The sequence below is a fragment of the Bombina bombina genome, chromosome 7, assembly GCF_027579735.1.
Source record: "Bombina bombina isolate aBomBom1 chromosome 7, aBomBom1.pri, whole genome shotgun sequence".
Taxonomy (NCBI): domain Eukaryota; kingdom Metazoa; phylum Chordata; class Amphibia; order Anura; family Bombinatoridae; genus Bombina; species Bombina bombina.
Window position 1 is genome coordinate 470,107,442 of NC_069505.1, and position 24,381 is coordinate 470,131,822.

Below are 24,381 nucleotides of genomic sequence, written 5' to 3' on the forward strand. Positions count from 1 at the left end.
TGTGGGGCCATGCTGGAGCCACCAGCAACACAAATGATTGTTCCATGATGATCTTGGAGATCACTCTTGGAAGAAGAACTAGAGGCGGGAAGATATAAGCAGGTTGATAACACCAAGGAAGTGTCAGCGCATCCACTGCTTCCGCCTGAGAATCCCTGGACCTGGACAGGTATCTGTGAAGTTTCCTGTTTAGATGAGAATCCATCAGATCTATTTCTGGAAGACCCCACATCTGAACAATCTGAGAAAACACATCCGGATGGAGAGACCACTCCCCTGAATGTAAAGTCTGACGGCTGAGATAATCCGCCTCCCAATTGTCTATACCTAGGATATGAACCGCAGAAATTAGTCAAGAGCTGGATTCCGCACAAACAAGTATCCCAGATACTTCTTTCATAGCTTGGGGACTGTGATTCCCACCCTGATGATTGACATATGCCACTGTTGTGATATTGTCTGTTTGAAAACAAATTAACTGTTCCCTCTTCAACAGAGGCCAAAACTGAAGAGCTCTGAGAATTGCACGGAGTTCTAAAATATTGATTGGTAATCTCGCCTCTTGAGATTTCCAAACCCCTTGTGCTGTCAGAGATCCCCAGACAGCTCCCCAACCTGAAAGACTTGCATCTGTTGTGATCACAGTCCAGGTTGGCCGAACAAAAGAAGCCCCTTGAACTAAACGCTGGTGATTTAACCACCACGTCAGAGAGTATCGAACATTGAGATTTAAGGATATTAATTGTGATATCTTTGAATTATTCCGGCACCATTGATTCAGCATACAAAGCTGGAGAGGTCTCATGTGAAAACGAGCAAAAGAAATTGCGTCCGATGCTGCAGTCATGAGGCCTAAAACCTCCATGCACATAGCCATTGAAGAGAATGACTGAGACTGAAGGTGCCGACATGCTGCAACCAATTTCAAATATCTCTTTTCTGTTAGAGACAGAGTCATGGACACTGAATCTATCTGGAAACCTAAAAAGGTGACCCTTGTCTGAGGAATCAAGAAACTTTTTGTTAAATTGATCCTCCAACCATGTTTACGAAGAAACAACACTAGTTGATTTGTGTGAGATTCTGCAGAACATAAAGACTGAGTTAGTACCAAGATATCGTCCAAATAAGGAAACACCGCAATACCCTGTTCTCTTATTACAGAGAGTAGGGCACCCAGAACCTTTTAAAAGATTCTTGGAGCTGTTGCTAGGCCAAATGGAAGAGCAACAAATTGGTAATGCTTGTCTAGAAAAGAGAATCTCAGGAACTGATAATGTTATGGATGAATAGGAATATGAAGGTAAGCATCCTGCAAGTCTATTGTAGACATATAATGTCCTTGCTGAACAAAAGGCAGAATAGTCCTTATAGTCACCATCTTGAAAGTTGTTACTCTTACATAACGATTCAAAAGTTTCAGATCCAGAACTGGTCTGAATGAATTTTCTTCTTTGGGACAATGAATAGATTTGAAAAAAAAAAAACAGACCTTGCTCATGAAAAGGAAATGGCATGATCACCCCTGAAACCTCCAGGTCTGAAACACACTTCAGGAAAGCCTGAGCTTTTATTGGATTTACTGGGATGTGTGAGAGAAAAAAATCTTCTCACAGGAGGTCTTAATCTGAATCCTATTCAGTACCCCTGAGAGACAATGCTCTGAATCCATTGATTTTGGACAGAATTTGCCCAAACATCCTTGAAAAACCTTAATCTGCCCCCTATCAGCTAAGATGGAATGAGGGACGCACCTTCATGCGGACTTAGGGGCTGACTTTGGTTTCTGAAATGGCTTGGATTTATTCCAATTTGAGGAAGGCTTCCAATTGGAAACAGATTCCTTGGGGGAAGGATTAGGTTTTTGTTCCTTATTTTGATGAAAGGAACGAAAACGATTAGAAGCCTTATATTTGCCCTTAGGTTTTTTTATCCTGAGGCAAACAAAATTCCTTCCCCCCAGTAACAATTTAAATAATAGAATCCAACTGAGAACAAAATAATTAATTACCTTGGAAGGAAAGAGATAGTAATCTAGACTTAGATGTCATATCAGCATTCCAAGATTTAAGCCACAAAGCTCTTCTAGCTAAAATAGCTAAAGACATGGATCTAACATCAATTTTGATAATATCAAAAATAGCATAACAAATAAAATTATTAGCATGTTGCAGTAAATGAACAATGCTATATAAGTCAGAATCCAATTCTTGTTGCGCTAAATTCTCCAAACAAAAATTTGAAGCAGCTGCAACATCAGCCAAAGAAATTGCAGGCCTAAGAAGATAACCTGAATATAAATAGGCTTTCCTTAGATAAGATTCAAGCTTCCTATGTAAAGGATCTTTAAAAGAAGTACTATCTTCCATAGGAATAGTGGTTCGTTTAGCAAGAGTAGAAATAGCCCCATCAACTTTGCACAAAACTCTATTGAAGTTGCTGGTAAAGGATACAATTTTTTAAACCTTGCAGAAGGAGTAAAAGGAGTACCCGGCTTATTCCATTCCTTAGAAATCATATCAAAAATAGCATCAGGAATAGGAAAAACCTCTGGAGTAACCACAGGAGGTTTATAAACAGAATTGAAACGTTTACTGGTTTTAATATCAAGAGGACTAGCTTCCTCAATATACAAAGTAATTAACACTTCTTTTAACAAAGAACGCATATACTCTATTTTAAAAAAATAAGTAGATTTGTCAGTCTCAATATCTGAGGAAGGGTCTTCTGAATCAGAAAGATCCTCATCAGAGGTGGATAATTCATTAGGTTGTCGGTCATTTGAAATTTCATCAACTTTATGAGAAGTTTTAAAAGACCTGTTACGCTTATTACAAGGTGGAATTGCAGACAAAGCCTTCTGAATGGAATCAGTAAAAAATTCTTTAAAAATCATAGGTATATCATGAACATTAGAAGTTGGAGGAACTGCAACTGGCAATGTACTATTACTAATGGAATACATTATCTGCATGTATAAGTTTATCATGACAACTATTACTGGTGACATTCGGAGATATAATCTCCACAATTTTACAACAAATGCACTTAGCTTTGGTAGAACCGATGTCAGGCAGCAAAGTTCCAATAGATACTTCTGAGGCAGGATCAGATTGAGACATCTTGCAAAATGTAAAAAGAAAAAACAATATATAAAGCAAAATTATCAATTTCCTTATATGACAGTTTCAGGAATGGGAAAAAATGCAAATAGCATAGCCACCTGACATAGAAAAAGGCAAAAAGCAATGGGGCAGTAAGTACTGAAAAAAAGTATGACGCACCACGTAACTGAAAAATGTTTTGGCACCAACCATGTCCGGAATGACACTCGTGTCACTAGCGACGCACCCTGTGGGAAAACCTCTGCATCAATTACAACGCCAGAAATTACGTACTTGCGTCAACGGACGTGCCTTTCGCGTCAAAAAATTCTCGCGACAAGAATGATGCAATAAAGTGTACCATTTTGCGCACCTGCGAGCCTAAGTCAGCCCGCAATTTGAAACAAAGTAGTCAATTGAAAAAAAGACTAAACCCCAGGTAAGAAAAATATTTCTTAATATTTACTTTCATCAAATATGAAACTGAAAATCTGCAAAAAGAAAATACATGAACCTAACTCATGGCAAACATAAGTACAATACATATATTTAGAACTTTATATAAATACATAAAGTGCCAAACCATAGCTGAGGTGTCTTAAGAAATAAAAACATACTTACCAAAGACACCCATCCACATATAGCAGATAGCCAAACCAGTACTGAAACGGTTATCAGTAGAGGTAATGGTATATGAGAGTATATCGTCGATCTGAAAAGGGAGGTAGGAGATGAATCTCTAAGACCGATAACAGAGAACCTATTAAAAAGACCACCGTTAGGGAAATTATTGCATTCGCTATACTCTGAGAGGAATCGGGCTTCAAAAAGCTGAGATGCGCATGTCAATGTAGAAATCTTAGCACAAACTTACTTCACCACCTCCATAGGAGGCAAAGTTTGTAAAACTGAATTGTGGGTATGGTGAGGGGTGTATTTATAGGCATTTTGAGGTTTGGGAAACTTTGCCCCTCCTGGTAGGATTGAATATCCCATACGTCACTAGCTCATGGACTCTTGCCAATTACATGAAAGAAATATATATATATATATATATATATATATATATTTATATTTAACTTGTAAAGCTCATGCTAGGAGGACAAGTTTTAACTATTGTATACATTAAACACAATTCACTATTTTTTATTTTTTTTTTAAATTCGGTTGATTAGGCAACAGTATGGCGCACCTCTACAGAGGGCACTGCTAGTCTAATGACTGCTCTGTTGATCTGTTATTAACAACTACTAATATTATATTTCTAGATATTAAGACTTGTTGAACTCAGTTATTTAATATATAACTATCAATCAATATATATATATATATATGTATATATATATATATTTGTGTGTGTGTGTGTGACTCTTTGTTTCTTTATACTCCACCTTCAGCTCAATAAGGAGATTTGCAAATTTCTGGAAATCAAAAGAAGCTATGCCTCCGCATACCACCCACAAACCAATGGATTAGTCGAAAAACTAAATGGTACAATTCATAGGTAAAAAAAGTAATAACTAAAAAAATAAGTTTTCAATTGACGATCTAAACTTTGTTATTTTTTTATAGAAAAATAATAAATTTACACAGTTGACGGATTATGCTTTAAGTAACAATATTTATGAATTTATTTATTGAAATTATTTTTAACTTAAAGGGATAGTATAGTCAAAATTAAACTTTTATGATTTAGATAGTTGATGCAATTTTAAGCAATTTTCTAATTTACTCCTATTATCAATTTTTCTTCATTCTCTTGGTATCTTTATTTTAAAAAGCTGGAATGTAAGCTTAGAAGCTAGCCCATTTTTGGTTCAGCATCTGGATAGCACTTGCTGATTAGTGTCTAAATGTAGCCATCCAATCAGCAAGAACTATCCAGGTGCTGAACCAAAAATGGGCTGGCTCCTAGACTTACTTTCCAGCTTTTTAAAATAAATATACCAAGAAAACTATGTAAATTTGATAATAGGAGTAAATTAGAAAGTTGCTTAAAATTGCATGCTCTGTCTGAATCATGGACGTTTATTTTTGACTAGACTATCCCTTTAAATAAAAGTATTGTATTTAACACACTTATGTACATTAAAATATGTAGTCTACTTTGAGTCAGTATTTTATCATTTTTAAGTCTTTGAGGTTTATATGAACATATAGTGTATATATATATATATATATATATATATATATATATATATATATATATATATATATATATAAATAAATGTATAATTATTTTTTTTTTTAAATTTTAGATCTTTAAGAAAAATTGTTGATGATAAGCCTGATACTTGGGACAAGTATTTAGATGCAGTAATGTTCGGCTTGAACACAAAAAAGCAGATTACTACAAAATATACACCATACTTTTTGTTATTTGGCAGGGAGGCACGCTATCCATCAGAAGTCCAAGAAGATTTTCAGGTAACTTATTAATATTGCATGTTAAAATGTAAAAGATATAATTTTTAAAAATATAATAAATTTTATTTTTAACAAGGCGTTAAATTAACAAATACAGAAATGTATAATGTTTGTTTACAGAAGTCCTAATACATATTTATTTACTTAGTAGTTTAACAACATTTTTTTATTTAATAATCATTATTTAATATTTAATAATAAATGTTCATTTTTAATTTCATCATTTAAAAAAAAAATTAATTTTTACATGTATTTATACTTTATTTCAGGATCTATCCTTTTTATAATTTTTTAAATATATATATATATTTTTAAAACAAATAGGTGACACACGACCTAGTGGAAAATGCTGCATCAAGGGAAGAAATTTTTGAAGGTTTCAAATTAAGAGAAAAAAATTGCAGATATAGTATCAAAAACATTGACAAAGCCCATGAAACAAGAAGAGATAAAAATGAAGATTGTAGAAAAAATATTACTTTCAACATTGGGGACAGTGTTTTAAAAAAAAAAAAATTAAATCCCTACAGAGGAAAGGTGGAAAGCTAAATTCCACTTATTTGGGACCTTTTAAAGTTGTAGATGTGGATGGAAAAGTAGCCCACATTGTAGATGAAAATGGTAAAAATGAAATGGTAAATATTGACCTGTTAAATTTTTTTACAAAATTGAGAACAACAGTACCACATAATTTAAAGAAAAATGCTGAATTATTAGAATCTGTGTCTAATACTCTATCAGAGTATTCATCATCAACACAATCAGATTCCATAATGAGAGATACAGCAATAGCAGAATCCATGTCTATTACTGTATCAGAGTATTCATCATCAAGTCTATTGTATTCCTTCTTGGAAAAAAATATCTGATTCGTCCACTCAAAAAGAGAGTGCAGATAAATCATTGGAACAGATTGAGTATCCGAAAATTGAAGAAACATCCTGCAGTCCACATGCTGAAAGTAGGTTAACAAAAATTAAATATGTAATTAATTTATATGTAATATAACATATATCTATCTATCTATCTATATATATATATATATATATATATATATATATATTTATATATATATATATATATATATATATATTTATATATATATATATATATATATATTTATATTTTAATATATTTTTTTTAGTTATATCAGATATCTGGAATGACATTACAGGACATCTGCTTATATCAAAAATTGGACCATATTTGTTGTTCGATATTGATTTCCTCTCTTTAAAACCAGGAAGAGATATAGAAAGCCAAGTAAGTTATGTAAATTGTAATTTTGTAGTGTTAAATTATTAATTTTAAGGTTTTTATAAAATAATGTATTTTAATTTAAAATGACTAACATAGTCATGTTTTACGACCATGTATTTTGTAAAATATGCTGTCATTGTCTTATGAATGTGCAAACCTACTATACTTGAATGTATTTTTTACTTTTAATTTTTAAAATATGAATATTGCCTCAGTTATAATATTTATCTTAAAATAAAGCATCCTGGCTATAATTGACATGTATATATGTACAATTATAATTATAATATTAATTCATTGAATTTTATGAATTTAATATATTACTTATTTAAAGTACAACAAATGTTATGTATTAAAATTTACTTTTTTAAAATGTATTGTATTTGTTTTACAGATTATAAATGCTTACCTTTTCTTATTGGTAGCAAATTTTAATAAAAAATCAAGCAAAAAAGCATATGTAATTGACAGTTATGCTATGAGCAATTTGTGGGAGGGCAAACCACCGTCATTGATAAAGGTAATTTCTCCAACATAGGTGTGTCCGGTCCACGGCGTCATCCTTACTTGTGGGATATTCTCTTCCCCAACAGGAAATGGCAAAGAGCCCAGCAAAGCTGGTCACATGATCCCTCCTAGGCTCCGCCTACCCCAGTCATTCTCTTTGCCGTTGTACAGGCAACATCTCCACGGAGATGGCTTAGAGTTTTTTAGTGTTTAACTGTAGTTTTTATTATTCAATCAAGAGTTTGTTATTTTAAAATAGTGCTGGTATGTACTATTTACTCTGAAACAGAAAAGAGATGAAGATTTCTGTTTGTATGAGGAAAATGATTTTAGCAACCGTTACTAAAATCCATGGCTGTTCCACACAGGACTGTTGAGAGGAATTAACTTCAGTTGGGGGAACAGTGAGCAGTCTCTTGCTGCTTGAGGTATGACACATTCTAACAAGACGATGTAATGCTGGAAGCTGTCATTTTCCCTATGGGATCCGGTAAGCCATGTTTATTAAGATAGTAAATAAGGGCTTCACAAGGGCTTATTAAGACTGTAGACTTTTTCTGGGCTAAATCGATTCATTATTAACACATATTTAGCCTTGAGGAATCATTTAATCTGGGTATTTTGATAAGATTATATCGGCAGGCACTGTTTTAGACACCTTATTCTTTAGGGGCTTTCCCAAATCATAGGTAGAGCCTCATTTTCGCGCCGGTGTTGCGCACTTGTTTTTGAGAGGCATGACATGCAGTCGCATGTGTGAGGAGCTCTGATACATAGAAAAGACTTTCTGAAGGCGTCATTTGGTATCGTATTCCCCTTTGGGCTTGGTTGGGTCTCAGCAAAGCAGATACCAGGGACTGTAAAGGGGTTAAAGTTAAAAACGGCTCCGGTTCCGTTATTTTAAGGGTTAAAGCTTCCAAATTTGGTGTGCAATACTTTTAAGGCTTTAAGACACTGTGGTGAAATTTTGGTGAATTTTGAACAATTCCTTCATATTTTTTCGCAATTGCAGTAATAAAGTGTGTTCAGTTTAAAATTTAAAGTGACAGTAACGGTTTTATTTTAAAACGTTTTTTGTACTTTGTTATCAAGTTTATGCCTGTTTAACATGTCTGAACTACCAGATAGACTGTGTTCTGAATGTGGGGAAGCCAGAGTTCCTTCTCATTTAAATAAATGTGATTTATGTGACAATGATAATGATGCCCAAGATGATTCCTCAAGTGAGGGGAGTAAGCATGGTACTGCATCATTCCCTCCTTCGTCTACACGAGTCTTGCCCACTCAGGAGGCCCCTAGTACATCTAGCGCGCCAATACTCCTTACTATGCAACAATTAACGGCTGTAATGGATAATTCTATCAAAAATATTTTAGCCAAAATGCCCACTTATCAGCGTAAGCGCGACTGCTCTGTTTTAGATACTGAAGAGCATGACGACGCTGATGATAATGGTTCTGAAAGGCCCCTACACCAGTCTGATGGGGCCAGGGAGGTTTTGTCTGAGGGGGAAATTTCAGATTCAGGGAAAATTTCTCAACAAGCTGAACCTGATGTGATTACGTTTAAATTTAAGTTGGAACATCTCCGCGCTCTGCTTAAGGAGGTATTATCCACTCTGGATGATTGTGAAAATTTGGTCATCCCAGAGAAACTATGTAAAATGGACAAGTTCCTAGAGGTCCCGGGGCTCCCAGAAGCTTTTCCTATACCCAAGCGGGTGGCGGACATTGTAAATAAAGAATGGGAAAGGCCCGGTATACCTTTCGTCCCTCCCCCCATATTTAAAAAATTGTTTCCTATGGTCGACCCCAGAAAGGACTTATGGCAGACAGTCCCCAAGGTCGAGGGAGCGGTTTCCACTTTAAACAAACGCACCACTATACCCATAGAGGATAGTTGTGCTTTCAAAGATCCTATGGATAAAAAATTAGAAGGTTTACTTAAAAAGATGTTTGTTCAGCAGGGTTACCTTCTACAACCAATTTCATGCATTGTCCCTGTCGCTACAGCCGCGTGTTTCTGGTTCGATGAGCTGGTAAAGGCGGTCGATAGTGATTCTCCTCCTTATGAGGAGATTATGGACAGAATCAATGCTCTCAAATTGGCTAATTCTTTCACCCTAGACGCCACTTTGCAATTGGCTAGGTTAGCGGCTAAGAATTCTGGGTTTGCTATTGTGGCGCGCAGAGCGCTTTGGTTGAAATCTTGGTCAGCTGATGCGTCTTCCAAGAACAAACTACTTAACATTCCTTTCAAGGGGAAAACGCTGTTTGGCCCTGACTTGAAAGAGATTATCTCTGATATCACTGGGGGTAAGGGCCACGCCCTTCCTCAGGATCGGCCTTTCAAGGCCAAAAATAAACCTAATTTTCGTCCCTTTCGTAGAAACGGACCAGCCCAAAGTGCTACGTCCTCTAAGCAAGAGGGTAATACTTCTCAAGCCAAGCAAGCTTGGAGACCAATGCAAGGCTGGAACAAGGGAAAGCAGGCCAAGAAACCTGCCACTGCTACCAAGACAGCATGAAATGTTGGCCCCCGATCCGGGACCGGATCTGGTGTGGGGCAGACTCTCTCTCTTCGCTCAGGCTTGGGCAAGAGATGTTCTGGATCCTTGGGCACTAGAAATAGTCTCCCAAGGTTATCTTCTGGAATTCAAGGGGCTTCCCCCAAGGGGGAGGTTCCACAGGTCTCAGTTGTCTTCAGACCACATAAAAAGACAGGCATTCTTACATTGTGTAGAAGACCTGTTAAAAATGGGAGTGATTCATCCTGTTCCATTAGGAGAACAAGGGATGGGGTTCTACTCCAATCTGTTCATAGTTCCCAAAAAAGAGGGAACGTTCAGACCAATCTTAGATCTCAAGATCTTAAACAAGTTTCTCAAGGTTCCATCGTTCAAGATGGAAACCATTCGAACAATTCTTCCTTCCATCCAGGAAGGTCAATTCATGACCACGGTGGATTTAAAGGATGCGTATCTACATATTCCTATCCACAAGGAACATCATCGGTTCCTAAGGTTCGCATTCCTGGACAAGCATTACCAGTTCGTGGCGCTTCCTTTCGGATTAGCCACTGCTCCAAGGATTTTCACAAAGGTACTAGGGTCCCTTCTAGCGGTGCTAAGACCAAGGGGCATTGCTGTAGTACCTTACTTGGACGACATTTTGATTCAAGCGTCGTCCCTTCCTCAAGCAAAGGCTCACACGGACATCGTCCTGGCCTTTCTCAGATCTCACGGATGGAAAGTGAACGTGGAAAAGAGTTCTCTATCTCCGTCAACAAGGGTTCCCTTCTTGGGAACAATAATAGACTCCTTAGAAATGAGGATTTTTCTGACAGAAGCCAGAAAAACAAAACTTCTAGACTCTTGTCGGATACTTCATTCCGTTCCTCTTCCTTCCATAGCGCAGTGCATGGAAGTGATAGGTTTGATGGTAGCGGCAATGGACATAGTTCCTTTTGCGCGCATTCATCTAAGACCATTACAACTGTGCATGCTCAGTCAGTGGAATGGGGACTATACAGACTTGTCTCCGAGGATACAAGTAAATCAGAGGACCAGAGACTCACTCCGTTGGTGGCTGTCCCTGGACAACCTGTCACAAGGGATGACCTTCCGCAGACCAGAGTGGGTCATTGTCACGACCAACGCCAGTCTGATGGGCTGGGGCGCGGTCTGGGGATCCCTGAAAGCTCAGGGTCTTTGGTCTCGGGAAGAATCTCTTCTACCGATAAATATTCTGGAACTGAGAGCGATATTCAATGCTCTCAAGGCTTGGCCTCAGCTAGCGAGGGCCAAGTTCATACGGTTTCAATCAGACAACATGACGACTGTTGCGTACATCAACCATCAGGGGGGAACAAGGAGTTCCCTGGCGATGGAAGAAGTGATCAAAATCATTCAATGGGCGGAGACTCACTCCTGCCACCTGTCTGCAATCCACATCCCAGGAGTGGAAAATTGGGAAGCGGATTTTCTGAGTCGTCAGACATTGCATCCGGGGGAGTGGGAACTCCATCCGGAAATCTTTGCCCAAATCACTCAACTGTGGGGCATTCCAGACATGGATCTGATGGCCTTTCGTCAGAACTTCAAAGTTCCTTGCTACGGGTCCAGATCCAGGGATCCCAAGGCGGCTCTAGTAGATGCACTAGTAGCACCTTGGACCTTCAAACTAGCTTATGTATTCCCGCCGTTTCCTCTCATCCCCAGGCTGGTAGCCAGGATCAATCAGGAGAGGGCGTCGGTGATCTTGATAGCTCCTGCGTGGCCACGCAGGACTTGGTATGCAGATCTGGTGAATATGTCATCGGCTCCACCATGGAAGCTACCTTTGAGACGAGACCTTCTTGTTCAAGGTCCGTTCGAACATCCGAATCTGGTCTCACTCCAGCTGACTGCTTGGAGATTGAACGCTTGATCTTATCGAAGCGAGGATTCTCAGATTCTGTTATTGATACTCTTGTTCAGGCCAGAAAGCCTGTAACTAGAAAGATTTACCACAAAATTTGGAAAAAATATATCTGTTGGTGTGAATCTAAAGGATTCCCTTGGGACAAGGTTAAGATTCCTAGGATTCTATCCTTCCTTCAAGAAGGATTGGAAAAAGGATTATCTGCAAGTTCCTTGAAGGGACAGATTTCTGCCTTGTCTGTGTTACTTCACAAAAAGCTGGCAGCTGTGCCAGATGTTCAAGCCTTTGTTCAGGCTCTGGTTAGAATCAAGCCTGTTTACAAACCTTTGACTCCTCCTTGGAGTCTCAACTTAGTTCTTTCAGTTCTTCAGGGGGTTCCGTTTGAACCCTTACATTCCGTTGATATTAAGTTATTATCTTGGAAAGTTTTGTTTTTGGTTGCAATTTCTTCTGCTAGAAGAGTTTCAGAATTATCTGCTCTGCAGTGTTCTCCTCCTTATCTGGTGTTCCATGCAGATAAGGTGGTTTTACGTACTAAACCTGGTTTTCTTCCAAAAGTTGTTTCTAACAAAAACATTAACCAGGAGATTATCGTACCTTCTCTGTGTCCGAAACCAGTTTCAAAGAAGGAACGTTTGTTGCACAATTTGGATGTTGTTCGCGCTCTAAAATTCTATTTAGACGCTACAAAGGATTTTAGACAAACATCTTCCTTGTTTGTTGTTTATTCCGGTAAAAGGAGAGGTCAAAAAGCAACTTCTACCTCTCTCTCTTTTTGGATTAAAAGCATCATCAGATTGGCTTACGAGACTGCCGGACGGCAGCCTCCCGAAAGAATCACAGCTCATTCCACTAGGGCTGTGGCTTCCACATGGGCCTTCAAGAACGAGGCTTCTGTTGATCAGATATGTAGGGCAGCGACTTGGTCTTCACTGCACACTTTTACCAAATTTTACAAGTTTGATACTTTTGCTTCTTCTGAGGCTATTTTTGGGAGAAAGGTTTTGCAAGCCGTGGTGCCTTCCATCTAGGTGACCTGATTTGCTCCCTCCCATCATCCGTGTCCTAAAGCTTTGGTATTGGTTCCCACAAGTAAGGATGACGCCGTGGACCGGACACACCTATGTTGGAGAAAACAGAATTTATGTTTACCTGATAAATTACTTTCTCCAACGGTGTGTCCGGTCCACGGCCCGCCCTGGTTTTTTTAATCAGGTCTGATAATTTATTTTCTTAACTACAGTCACCACGGTATCATATGGTTTCTCCTATGCAAATATTCCTCCTTAACGTCGGTCGAATGACTGGGGTAGGCGGAGCCTAGGAGGGATCATGTGACCAGCTTTGCTGGGCTCTTTGCCATTTCCTGTTGGGGAAGAGAATATCCCACAAGTAAGGATGACGCCGTGGACCGGACACACCGTTGGAGAAAGTAATTTATCAGGTAAACATAAATTCTGTTTTTCATTTTATGTAAATTTTTTATAGATAAAAAATTAAATGTATGCAATTTATTTGTGATATGTATTACATTCAAAGGTCAATATTTCAAATTACGATATGCTGATTGGGGCTGTGCTTGATTCTCATCACTGGACATTAATGGTAAGTAATTATACATACATTTTATAACAAGCAATAATATATAGCAAAATTAAGAATTGTGGGTCGATTTAATACGCTGTCGGCATTTATCATTGCAAAAGTATTTCTCGTGAAATGCTTGTGAATTACTGCACACTGCACATTTAAGAACAATCGGCAAATAGCAGGGGGTGTCAATCAACACGATCATATACAATCGTGCTAATTGATGCCCGCCACCTCAGAGACGAGTTAAGGAGCAACGGTCTTATGACCGCTGATTATAAACTTCTACTTCATGCGTAACTGAAGCAATGAGGATAGGTAGCAGCATCAGCTGATTCCTAAATCGAACCCTATGTCTTCTCCTGTTTCCGGCAATGCTTTTAAAAGGTTTTGCAATTATAGCATAAAACATGACATTAAAATATATCAAACGTTTAATGATACCCCCCCACTTTACTGATGGGATATGAAATACAATTTAATGGGAATATATAATAGGTGGCCTTAGTATATTAATTTTTGGTTTAATTTAGACATTTTTAATATTGCTTTTTGTCACATTGATCTACATAACAATATGGTATATGTAAGTTATTGAATCAACTTTTATAAATGTTTAATATAATTAATTTTCTAATTTGTTTCTGTCACACAATGTAGGAACGTATAGCAATAAATTAAAAAAATATATATAACAATGTTTATTTTACTTGTCTTTCTATTTGTATTGAAATAGGTGATTTATCCCTTACAAAAAAAAGCAGTTTACCTAAATTCAATAGGGGAAAAAGAACACCAAATGAAAAACTGTGAAAATGTTACTAGGTAAGTTTATTTTAAAAAAAACAACTAAGGGTATTAAAGTTGTTAACATATTTATCTTAGCCGCTAAATATGTGATCTTAAAGGGACAGTCAACAACAAATAGTTTAAAAATAAAGATAAAGACTTTAATACCCATTCCCCTGCTTTGCACAAACAACATTTTTATATTAAAAAGACAGTCTACAATATAATTGTTATTATTTTTTAATATAGATAATCACTTTATTAACCATTACGCATTTTTGCATTATCAAAACAGTTATATTAAAGGGACATTCAACACTTAGTGTAACATGTTTTTATATTGTAAATTAAAAAACGGAGGTCCACCTACACTATACCCCTCCTCCCTTGCCGCCTTGCTTCTGTCCTAATCAGCGGCGCTAACTACTCTAATACCCGGTCAATATGGATGCCGAACTCCCCCCACTATTACGTAGCTGCCTTCTTCTTAAACTGATAAGCAAATCAGAATCCAGTCCTCGGAAATTGCAGTTTAAGAAGAAGACAGCTACGTAATAGTGGGGGGAGTTCGGCATCCATATTGACCGGGTATTAGAGTAGTTAGCGCCGCTGATTAGGACAGAAGCAAGGCGGCAAGGGAGGAGGGGTATAGTGTAGGCGGACCTCCGTTTTTTAATTTACAATATAAAAACATGTTACACTAAGTGTTGAATGTCCCTTTAATACACTTTTTTAACTCTGTGAATACCTTGTATATAAGCATCTTCTGACATCCCCCTGATCACATGAATTAAGATTTATTTTCTATTGACTTGCATTTAGTACTGTGTTGTGCTAAATCTTAAATAACTCCTCGGGTGTCAACACATTGGTATCTATATGGGCCACATAAACTAGCAGTCTACTGTTGTGAAAAGTAAATACACAAGTATGTGATTAAGAGGCTGTCAATAGAGTATTTGAAACAGGGAGAAATGTAAAAGTTTAAATTGTATATAGTTTATTATTCTATCAATGTTGGTTGTGCCAATTTTTGGAATGGGTATTAAAGGCATTATCAATATTTTTAAACTTTAAAAAATCTATTAAACACTGTCTCTTTAAAGGGACATTATGCACTAATTTTTTCTTTGCATAAATGTTTTGTAGATGACCTATTTATTTAGCCCATATCTTATTTTTTTTTTTTTTAAATGTATAGTTTTGCTTATTTTTAAATAACATAGCTCTGATTTTCAGACTCCTAACCAAGCCCCAAAGTTTTATGTGAATACGCTCAGCTACCTACTCCAGCTTGCTCCTGTTTGTGTAAAGGGTCTTTTCATATGCAAAAGAAGGGGGAGGGGGGAGTGTCTTATTTCACACTTGCAGTGGGCTTTTCAACCGCCTTTTCAACAGAGCTAAACTGTGAGCTTCTAAGTAAGTTTTGAAACAGTTTTATACTGGATTTTTATATCAGTATCTGTGCATCTTATTCTTTATAGTAGTGTCTATTACATGCAGTTATATGAAAATGAGTGTATACTGTCCCTTTAATATACTTTATAACATTTATCCCACTAAATTTCAGACTTTTAATAAGGCCTTAAAACTGACTCATCATATATGTGTTTATCTGAGGCGCATACTTGTGGATGTACAATATGTTGTGCACTGATTGTCTTAAAGGGACACTGTACCCAAATTTTTTCTTTTGTGATTCGGATAGAGCATGCAATTTTAAGCAACTTTCTAATGTACTCCTATTATCACAGTTTCTTCATTCTCTTGGTATGTTTATTTGAAAAGCAAGAATTTAAGTTTAGATGCCGGCCCATTTTTGGTGAACAACCTGGGTTGTCCTTGCTGATTGGGCAGCACCAATAAACAAATGCTGTCCATGGTTCTGAACCACAAATTTGCTGGCTCCTCAGCTTGGATGCCTTCTTTTTCAAATAAAGATATCAAGAGGACGAAGAAAAATTGATAACAGAAGTAAATTAGAAAGTTGCTTAAAATTGCATGCTCTATCTGAATCACAAAAGAAAAAATTTGGGTACAGTGTCCCTTTAATGCAAGCCTGTACACACCACTCAGGGAATGGGTGCAGATGCTTAGATACAGGTTAATCACAGAGGTAACAAGTATACCAATAGAACACTGGTGTTTGTGAAAAAAAATTGAATCGGTAATAAAGCAATTAGAAGTGTTTTATATAAAAATGTGTAGACTTTCCTTTTAAAATTATATTTGCAATGCTTGTAAATGTGTAAAAGACAGAAAAATAGTAACTTTGAATGTTTTTTTTTTGGTTGTTGTTAAATTATCTTTCTTTATGTAACTATCATTATGATTTATAATTCTTACAGAATGTTTCTAAGGAGAAAAGAAATTAATGTTTCTAAAATACAGTGCACAACACTCAGTCATCCGAATCAGCAAGATGGAGTATCTTGCGGAGTATTTGTGTGCAAGGTAAAATTTAAAATTAAATAAAACAATTACAGTTAAATTTGTAATTTTGTTTTATCTTTTTATTACAAAGACTAATATTTGCTAATTATAAATCTAAATGAAACTATTTGTAAATTTTAGTTTGCAGAATATTTATTAAAAGAAACATCAATAACATTTGAGAATAGCACTGAAGCTATTGATTCCTATAGAATGGATATAGGTGAAAGTATATTGCAAGAGTCAGGTATACAAGTTTGCACTTTTATTAAACATAGGTTAAGGGAAATGTTAAAACTCCAATAACCTATTTAATGTTCTACAAATTGTTCCTTGTTACTTGTGCATGAAATAATAATTTCAGATTCAACAACTATTACATATCTTCTGAGAAACATTGAAGTTGTGCGTGCAAAAAATCCTACCAGAATCAAATCAAAGAAATGTGAAAATGGTCTATTGTAATGTTGTGAATACATTTACAATAGCAAAATTGTATATATGTAAAAAAAAACATTGATCAAGTCTAAGTATTATTTAAATTGGAAAGGGACAGTTAGCTCTAATTTTTCTCTCCTTTAATGTGTCAAAAATAATAGATTTTTTCTGATGTAGTGTATTACATTGGGTAATTGATTTAATTTTAATTAGCTATTTTGAACTATTGCATCTCCACCTATACTGAAAGTTCTCATACTTAAAGGGACACTGAACACAAATTTTTTCTTTCATAATTCAGATAGAGCATGCAATTTTAATCAAATTTCTTATTTATTCCTATTATCAAATTTTCTTCGTTCTCTTGCTATCTTTATTTTAAAAGCAGGAATGTAAATCTTAGCAGCCAGCCCATTTTAGGTTCAGCACCATGGCTAGCGCTTGATTATTGGAGGCTGACATTAACTCACCAATAAGCAAGCATAACCCAGGTTCTCAACCAAAAATGGGCCGTCTCCTATGCATGACATTCATGCTTTTTAGAATAAAGATAGAAAGAGAACGAATAAAAATTGATAATAGGAGTAAATTAGAAAGTTGGTTAAAATTGCATGCTCTATTTGAATCATGAGAGAATAAATTATGGATTAGTTACCCTTTAAATGTCCTTTAGAGAACAGGATGGAAGCATGAAGATTTAGAAGTAATCGCAAACGTAATGTGGCTATCCAATTGATATTTAAAAAAAAACAAAAAAACATTGTTTTAATGAAATTTTGGACAAAAATATGTTATTTTATGTACATTATAAACTCCTCAGCTGATATAGCATATCATTGGAAATACATTAAGGGGAAATCAATTTTACAGTGCACTAGCCTTTTAAAATATCACAAATAATTTGTAGAAATTGGATAACTGAAATAAGTAATAGATATATATATAAAAAAAAAGTATTGTTGTTGAATTGTGAAATTATTTAAGTTACATCTTTTTTTAAAGAATCTGAAAGATATTTCAATTTCCATTTGTAGTATTTTTTAAAACAGGAAAACATAAACAAATCATAATAATTAATATAGAGAATACAATTTTAACAACAAATAAATTTCATTATATTCTCTCATTTTATTCATCTTTTGGATATACAGTGTTATAATCAACTGTTAGTCTCATCACATGGGTGCTGTTAGACACATGTGCATGTAGTAAATCAACAAACAGCAATGAGGTGCTGAGGCTAACAGGGCCTTAAAGGAATACTAAACCCAAAAAATTTATTTCATGATTCAGTTAGAACATACAATTTTACACAACTTTATAATTTACTTCAATTATCTAATTTTTTTCATTCTCTTGGTTTTATTTGTTGAAGGAGCAGCAATGCAGTACTGGTTTCTAGGTGAACACATGGGGTGAGCCAATGACAATCAGTATATTTATGCAGTCACCAATCAGCAGCTAGACCCTAGGTTCTTTGCTGCTCCTGAGCTTTTATAGATACATTTTTCAGCAAAGAATAACAAGAGAAGGAAGCAAATTAAATAATAGAAGTACATGGGAAAGTTGTTTACAATTATATCTGAATCTGGAAAGAAATGTTTTGGGTTTCATGTCCCTTTAATGCTATAATCTGGATACCTAAATAAATTATTAAATGAGATAATATAAATAAATAATACAATTCTTGACAAATTGTATTTGCTATGTAAATTATATAACCAAAATTATGTTGACTATACTTTGAATATTTTTTTTTTAACAAGTAGACTTTACCTTTTCTTTTAAAGATTAATTGTATTACCAAAAACAAAATGTTTAAAAATTACATAACATGAATTGTATTTAAATTGATTATATTTTTTTAAACAGAAAATATAGATAATTTATGCCGCATTTGCGCAAGTAAAAATTCTGATAAAGCGGATGGAGATGAACAATGGGTAAACATTATTATAATTTTTTCATTATAATTGCACATTAATACTGAAATTGCCGGAGTGAAAAAAAATTGTTGAAAATAACTTTTTGGATTGTGTGATGCAGAGAAGGTCAAAGAAAAATTTTGAATTTATACTCACTATTTACACAAGGAATATATAATTTATTTAGAATGTACATGTGGTATAAGTTCTTTATTTTTTTAAATGGAAATGTTTGAATTGACAATTGAATTCAGAAATTGATGATGAAAATATTATATTTCAAAATGAAAGGTAACATTTTTTTCTTCTTTTTTTTTTCAGGTTGCATGTGATATGTGCAATTATTGGTTCCATTGTTTATGCATCGAAGAAACACAAAGGCCAAACAACAAAGATTCTGAATTTATTTGCTACCGCTGTAAAAATATAAAATAGAAGTGATGTTATGCATTAGTTATTTAAAAGCTTAAAAACCAGCAACGTACCTTTTATGTAATTAAAACATTGTTAAAACCGAACACGTATCCTTAAGTGGTTAATAAATATACTCTAATAGTTGTTTTTATTATATATTGCATAATCGAATAAAAAAAATATATTGCTAAAGTGTTACAGTTTATAATTACTATCCTTTTTTATTTCATAATAAATAATACACTTTCCAAAAACCGAATGAAAATTACATTATACAAAAAACAATCAGCGTATACTGCAATAAACAGATAACAAACATGGCATATTTTCGATTGTTTTGAATAAGTAACTGATATTATAAAAGTTTGAAAATCCTTTGCGCCACTCATTTATGTGTGGATATATACAAGGCGTGAGCCTCTTCATAGGACAGACATGTTATCAGCCTTGTACAACGCTCTTTATGGCAAACACTTTATTGCCAACCTTGCGACTTTATATCTTTTACACTTTATGAATAAGTAATTGGTATTTAAAAAATGGTTAAAATCCTTTGTAACACTCATTTATGTGTGTCTATATACAAGGCGTGAACACATCATAGGATAGACACGTTATCAGCCTGGCCCAATGCTCTTTATGGAAAAACAATTGATGACAACCTTGAAACTTCATATTTTTTACAATTTTTATTAATAAGTAATTGGTATTTTAAAAGGATTAACATTCTTTGGTTCACAAATTTATGTGTAGATATATACAGGGCTTGAACCCCATTTATAAAATACACATTTTCTGCCTGACCGAATGCTTTTTAAGGAAAACAATATGGTGCCATCCTTGCCAGATCATACTTTACCTTTTCTGAATAAGTAACTGTTATTTTAAAAAAATTTAAATCCTTTGGGCCAATACATTTTGTGTGGATATATACAAGGACTTGAAGACCTTCATAGGATAATCATGTTTTTTTAGCATGGCCCAATGCTTTTTGGAGCAAACAAAATTGTGCCAAATTTGCCATCTCATATATTTTACCTTTTTTGAATAAACAACTGGTAATTTGAAAGGGTTAAAATACTGTGGGCCATTCATTTATGTGTGGATATATACAAGGCATGAACACATCATAGGACAGACATCTTGTCAGCCTGGCCCAACGCTCTTTATGGCAAATTGACAATGGTAACAACATTGCCACTTCTTATATTTTACCTTTTCAGAATAGGTGCTATTTTAAAAGGGTAAAAATCCTCTGAGACACTCATTTCTATGTGGATAAATACAGGGCGTGAGCCCCTTTATGTCACAGACATGTTCTCAGCCTAGCCCAATTATTTTTATGACAATCAAACTGATGACAACCTTGTCAAATCACATATTTAACCTTTTCTAAATAAGTTACTGATATTTTGAAATGGTTGCTTTGCCATAGAAATATTTTGAACAGTACAGTGTGAAAATACGTAGATTGTATAAAGGGGCTCACGCCCTATATAACCACACTAAAAACAGTGGGCCAAAGGATTTCAACCATTTTAAAATATTTACTTAATTAGAAACAGTAAAATATATAAAGTGGCAAGGTTGGCATCAGTTTATTTGCCATAAATATCGTTGGTCCAGGCTGAGAATCATGAACATTATTGTTATTAACCTTTATTGGATGAATATTACAACCTATTTGTTTGTGTACTTGAGTATTTCAAAAAAGTTTTTTCAACAAAGGATATCCACAGAACAAAAGTAGTAAAGAACCATGCACATTATTGTTAATAATCTTTATTGGATGATTTTACAAAATGTTTCTTTAAACAATAAAAAACATTGCAGCAGAATATGTATTGTGGTATTTGAGAAAAGTCTTTTCAACAAAGGATATCCAGAGAACAAAAGTATTACAGAACCATGCACATAATTGTTATTAATCTTTATTTGATGATATTGCAAACTGTTTCTTTAAACATAAAAAAAAAATTGCAGCATGATATGTATTGGAGTATTTCAATAAAATCTACACGCAAGAACAAGAAATAAGAGATAACAACCTGAATATTGTCAATCTCTCTGATTACCAACTAACTGATGAAGAAATCTCACTATTGCAAAGAGGACTAGGTTTTGCTCCTTCCAATAAGTTCTCAGTTTTTGACACTATCCTGGATGTAAATAAATTTGACTCTCAAAAAATTCTTCTCTGACAAATCCCCAGATGATAATTGCCAAGCTATTACCAATCATGACAATGACTTCCCTTCCGGCCAGTGTCATCAATTGAAAGACTTTAAGGACTGTTGCACCTTGGAGGTTATGAGAGACTTATCTTGCAGTGGGGATCAATTCAATGGTCTCGGAATGCACTCTATAACTCCTCCTATAACAAAAAATAGGGATTTTTATCCCATACAAGTTAGAGGGCCTTATATCAATGCCTTTCAACAAAGTGTTGAAAGAGACCTGCTGGAATTGGCTAATAAAATTAATAATAAAAAACATCATCACACTAATTTAACCCATAAAGAATCCATTGCCCTAAAAAAACTACAACTTAACAAAAATCTGGTCTTGAGAAATGCAGACAAAGGTGGCGCTATTGTTCTTATGAACAAGAGGGCTTACCTATCAGAAGCTAATAGGCAACTTACGAATACATCCATCTATCGTAAATTGCCTTCAGACCCAACCAATATCTTTAAGAGTAAACTTGGGGACCTGTTGGAGGATGGCTTGGCCTTGGGAATACTTCAAAGAAAGGATATTGAACTTCTAATTCCCAAGTCCCCGGTCATACCCATCTTCCACCATGTCCCCAAAATACACAAGGACACTCTCTCTCCTCCTGGTAGGCCTATAGTCTCAGGCATAGGCTCCCTTTTGGAGCCTATGTCTGAGTGGCTAGACTGTATTCTTCAGCCACTAGTAGTGAACTTACACAGTTACCTCAGGGATTCCAGTAACCTATTGGATAACTTAAAAAACATAAAATGGAAGAAAGACTACAATTGGGTGGTCATAGACATTGAGTCATTATATTCATGCATTCCCCATGATCAGGGAGTCAGAGCCATAAAATGGTTTATGGATAGGGATACTGCCTACAAACAGGAAGAGAAAATTTTCATTTGTGATTGTTTGGAGTTCCTACTAACCCACAACTATTTTATTTTTGACAAAGAGTTTTTTCTTCAATTATGTGGAACGGCAATGGGGGCAAAATTCGCCCCCTCATATGCCAATTTATATGTGGGTTGGTGGGAACTCCAACATATCTATTCATATCAAAATCCATTTATACATGATACTGTTTTTTATAATAGATTTATTGATGACATGATCTTTATAATTGAGGATAGGGATCATGGGGGCTTTTCTATTGCCTATTTTTTGGAATATTTGAATACCAATGCTAATCATTTAAAATTTACTGGTGAATCCAACTCCTACACAGTCAACTTTTTGGATTTGAAATTAAAAGGAGTGGAAGATGATGGAACCATTATATCGAGTACTTACAGAAAACCAACTGCTGGTAATACCATTCTACATGCCCAATCAGCCCATCCTCCCCATCTCCTTAAATCAATCCCAAAGAGTCAATTTTTAAGACTTAAAAGAAACACTAATAATGATGAGATTTATCTTAATCAATCTAATGACTTAAAAAAGAGATTGTTAGCCAGAGGTTATAACTCAAATTTATTAGAAAAAGCACAGGAAGATGCGAAAATGGATTGTACTTCTAACCCTGTAAAATCATATAAAATCATATAAATCTTTTTCAGAACATTCAATAGTGTTTAGTACCCCATTTTCCAACCAGTATAATGAAATAGTAAACATCCTAAAGAAACACATTCCACTACTTAAGAATGATCCCTTAATATCCAATTCAGTGACAAACTTCAAATTCGTTTCAAGAAAGCCAAAAACTCTGGGTTCTAAATTGGCACCTAGCATGATACAAAGCTCTAATTTGTCCTCCCCCACTTGGCTACATGGTAGCAGAAGGGGAAATTTCAGATGTCATAACTTCAACTGCAAAGCCTGCAAGTCAATCATTGTAGGCAACAATTTTCATTCCAATAGCACGTTGAAAACTTTTGAAATCAACTTCTATGCTACCTGTAGAACCAAGTGGGTAGTATATGTACTCAACTGTAATATCTGCCAACATCAATACGTAGGCCAAACCTCACGTGAGTTCCGAGACAGGGTTAGGGAACACTTGAGAGATGTTGAGAATTTTAATAAAAACTCAGCAATTGCCAAACACTTCAATGGCTTGCACCTAACTGGTGTCCCTAATTTCGGAGCGCAAATCATTGAAGTTGTTCACAAACCTACCAGAGGAGGGGACAGACATAAACTCCTTACAAAAAGGGAGTTATTCTGGATTCTAAAATTAGAAACCAGACACCCCAAGGGTATCAATCTGGAATGGGATATTTCTTATTTTATAGATTAATGCTCAAATATGCACTCTTTAATTGAATTTAAAATATATAATTGTTATTAATATTTATTAATTGTGCACAAGCATTTCTCTTTTGCTATTAATGTTCTCCCCACCCCGATTGTTGACCTTTAATAATGCGAATAGCACACTTACAAATTATTTGTCTGTAAAATAACACCTCTCATTTCCAAATATCACTTAATTCCTTATACGGACTAATCACATACTTGTATAGTCTTAACATTGTTACTATGCCTTTATGTTTGCTAATAATATTTGAATATATCGTCCTAGGTTTAATTTCCAGCCATGGATTTGTTCAGTATATTGTCCATTAGGCATTTTCTTTAACATTGTTTAGAAAAATAACTAGTTATACATACATACAGACATATACAATTATGTCTTAAATGTTTCCATTCATAACAGCCTGTTAGTATGCATATTAAGATTATTTGTACCTTCAGTTTTATTACATTTATTGATTTTAACATTTTTTAACATGCTGTCAGTGTTCCTTTTAGGGTGAAGTCCGGTTGCAGCCATTTCTGGCCAGTGATTGGACAGTCATCCCTTTAAGTACACTACAGATATGTTCAGCATTAGTTCCTATGACT

The 24,381-nt window shown here is 35.1% G+C and overlaps 1 protein-coding gene across 3 annotated transcripts; it reads left to right on the top strand.

Moving 5' to 3' along the window:
- The first annotated feature begins 4,420 nt into the window (after positions 1–4,420).
- Positions 4,421–21,146, top strand: LOC128666751 (sentrin-specific protease 2-like). 3 transcript variants are annotated; one of them, XR_008403266.1, is made up of 8 exons: positions 4,421–4,608; positions 5,363–5,531; positions 5,856–6,492; positions 6,676–6,794; positions 13,259–13,324; positions 14,046–14,134; positions 16,447–16,552; positions 19,216–21,146. XR_008403266.1 is itself a non-coding variant. In XM_053721518.1 (6 exons), the coding sequence occupies exons 3-6, from the start codon at positions 13,280–13,282 to the stop codon at positions 19,327–19,329; spliced, it is 354 nt and encodes a 117-aa protein (XP_053577493.1). In that variant the 5' UTR covers positions 5,717–6,492; positions 6,676–6,794; positions 13,259–13,279; the 3' UTR covers positions 19,330–21,146. The 3 variants fall into 3 exon arrangements, 2 of the variants coding, with proteins under 2 accessions (XP_053577493.1, XP_053577492.1); XM_053721518.1 differs by lacking the exons at positions 4,421–4,608; positions 5,363–5,531 and having other exon boundaries at positions 5,717–6,492; XM_053721517.1 differs by lacking the exons at positions 4,421–4,608; positions 5,363–5,531; positions 5,856–6,492; positions 6,676–6,794 and adding an exon at positions 7,202–7,311.
- Positions 21,147–24,381: the final 3,235 nt, after the last annotated feature.

Coding starts and splice junctions, on each gene's coding strand:
- LOC128666751 (XM_053721517.1), top strand. CDS start 7,270: ATGAGCAATTTGTGGGAGGGCAAACCACCGTCATTGATAAAG. Junction 14,135..16,446: donor AACTGTGAAAATGTTACTAG/GTAAGTTTATTT, acceptor TAATTCTTACAG/AATGTTTCTAAGGAGAAAAG. Junction 16,553..19,215: donor GCGGAGTATTTGTGTGCAAG/GTAAAATTTAAA, acceptor TTTTTTTTTCAG/GTTGCATGTGATATGTGCAA.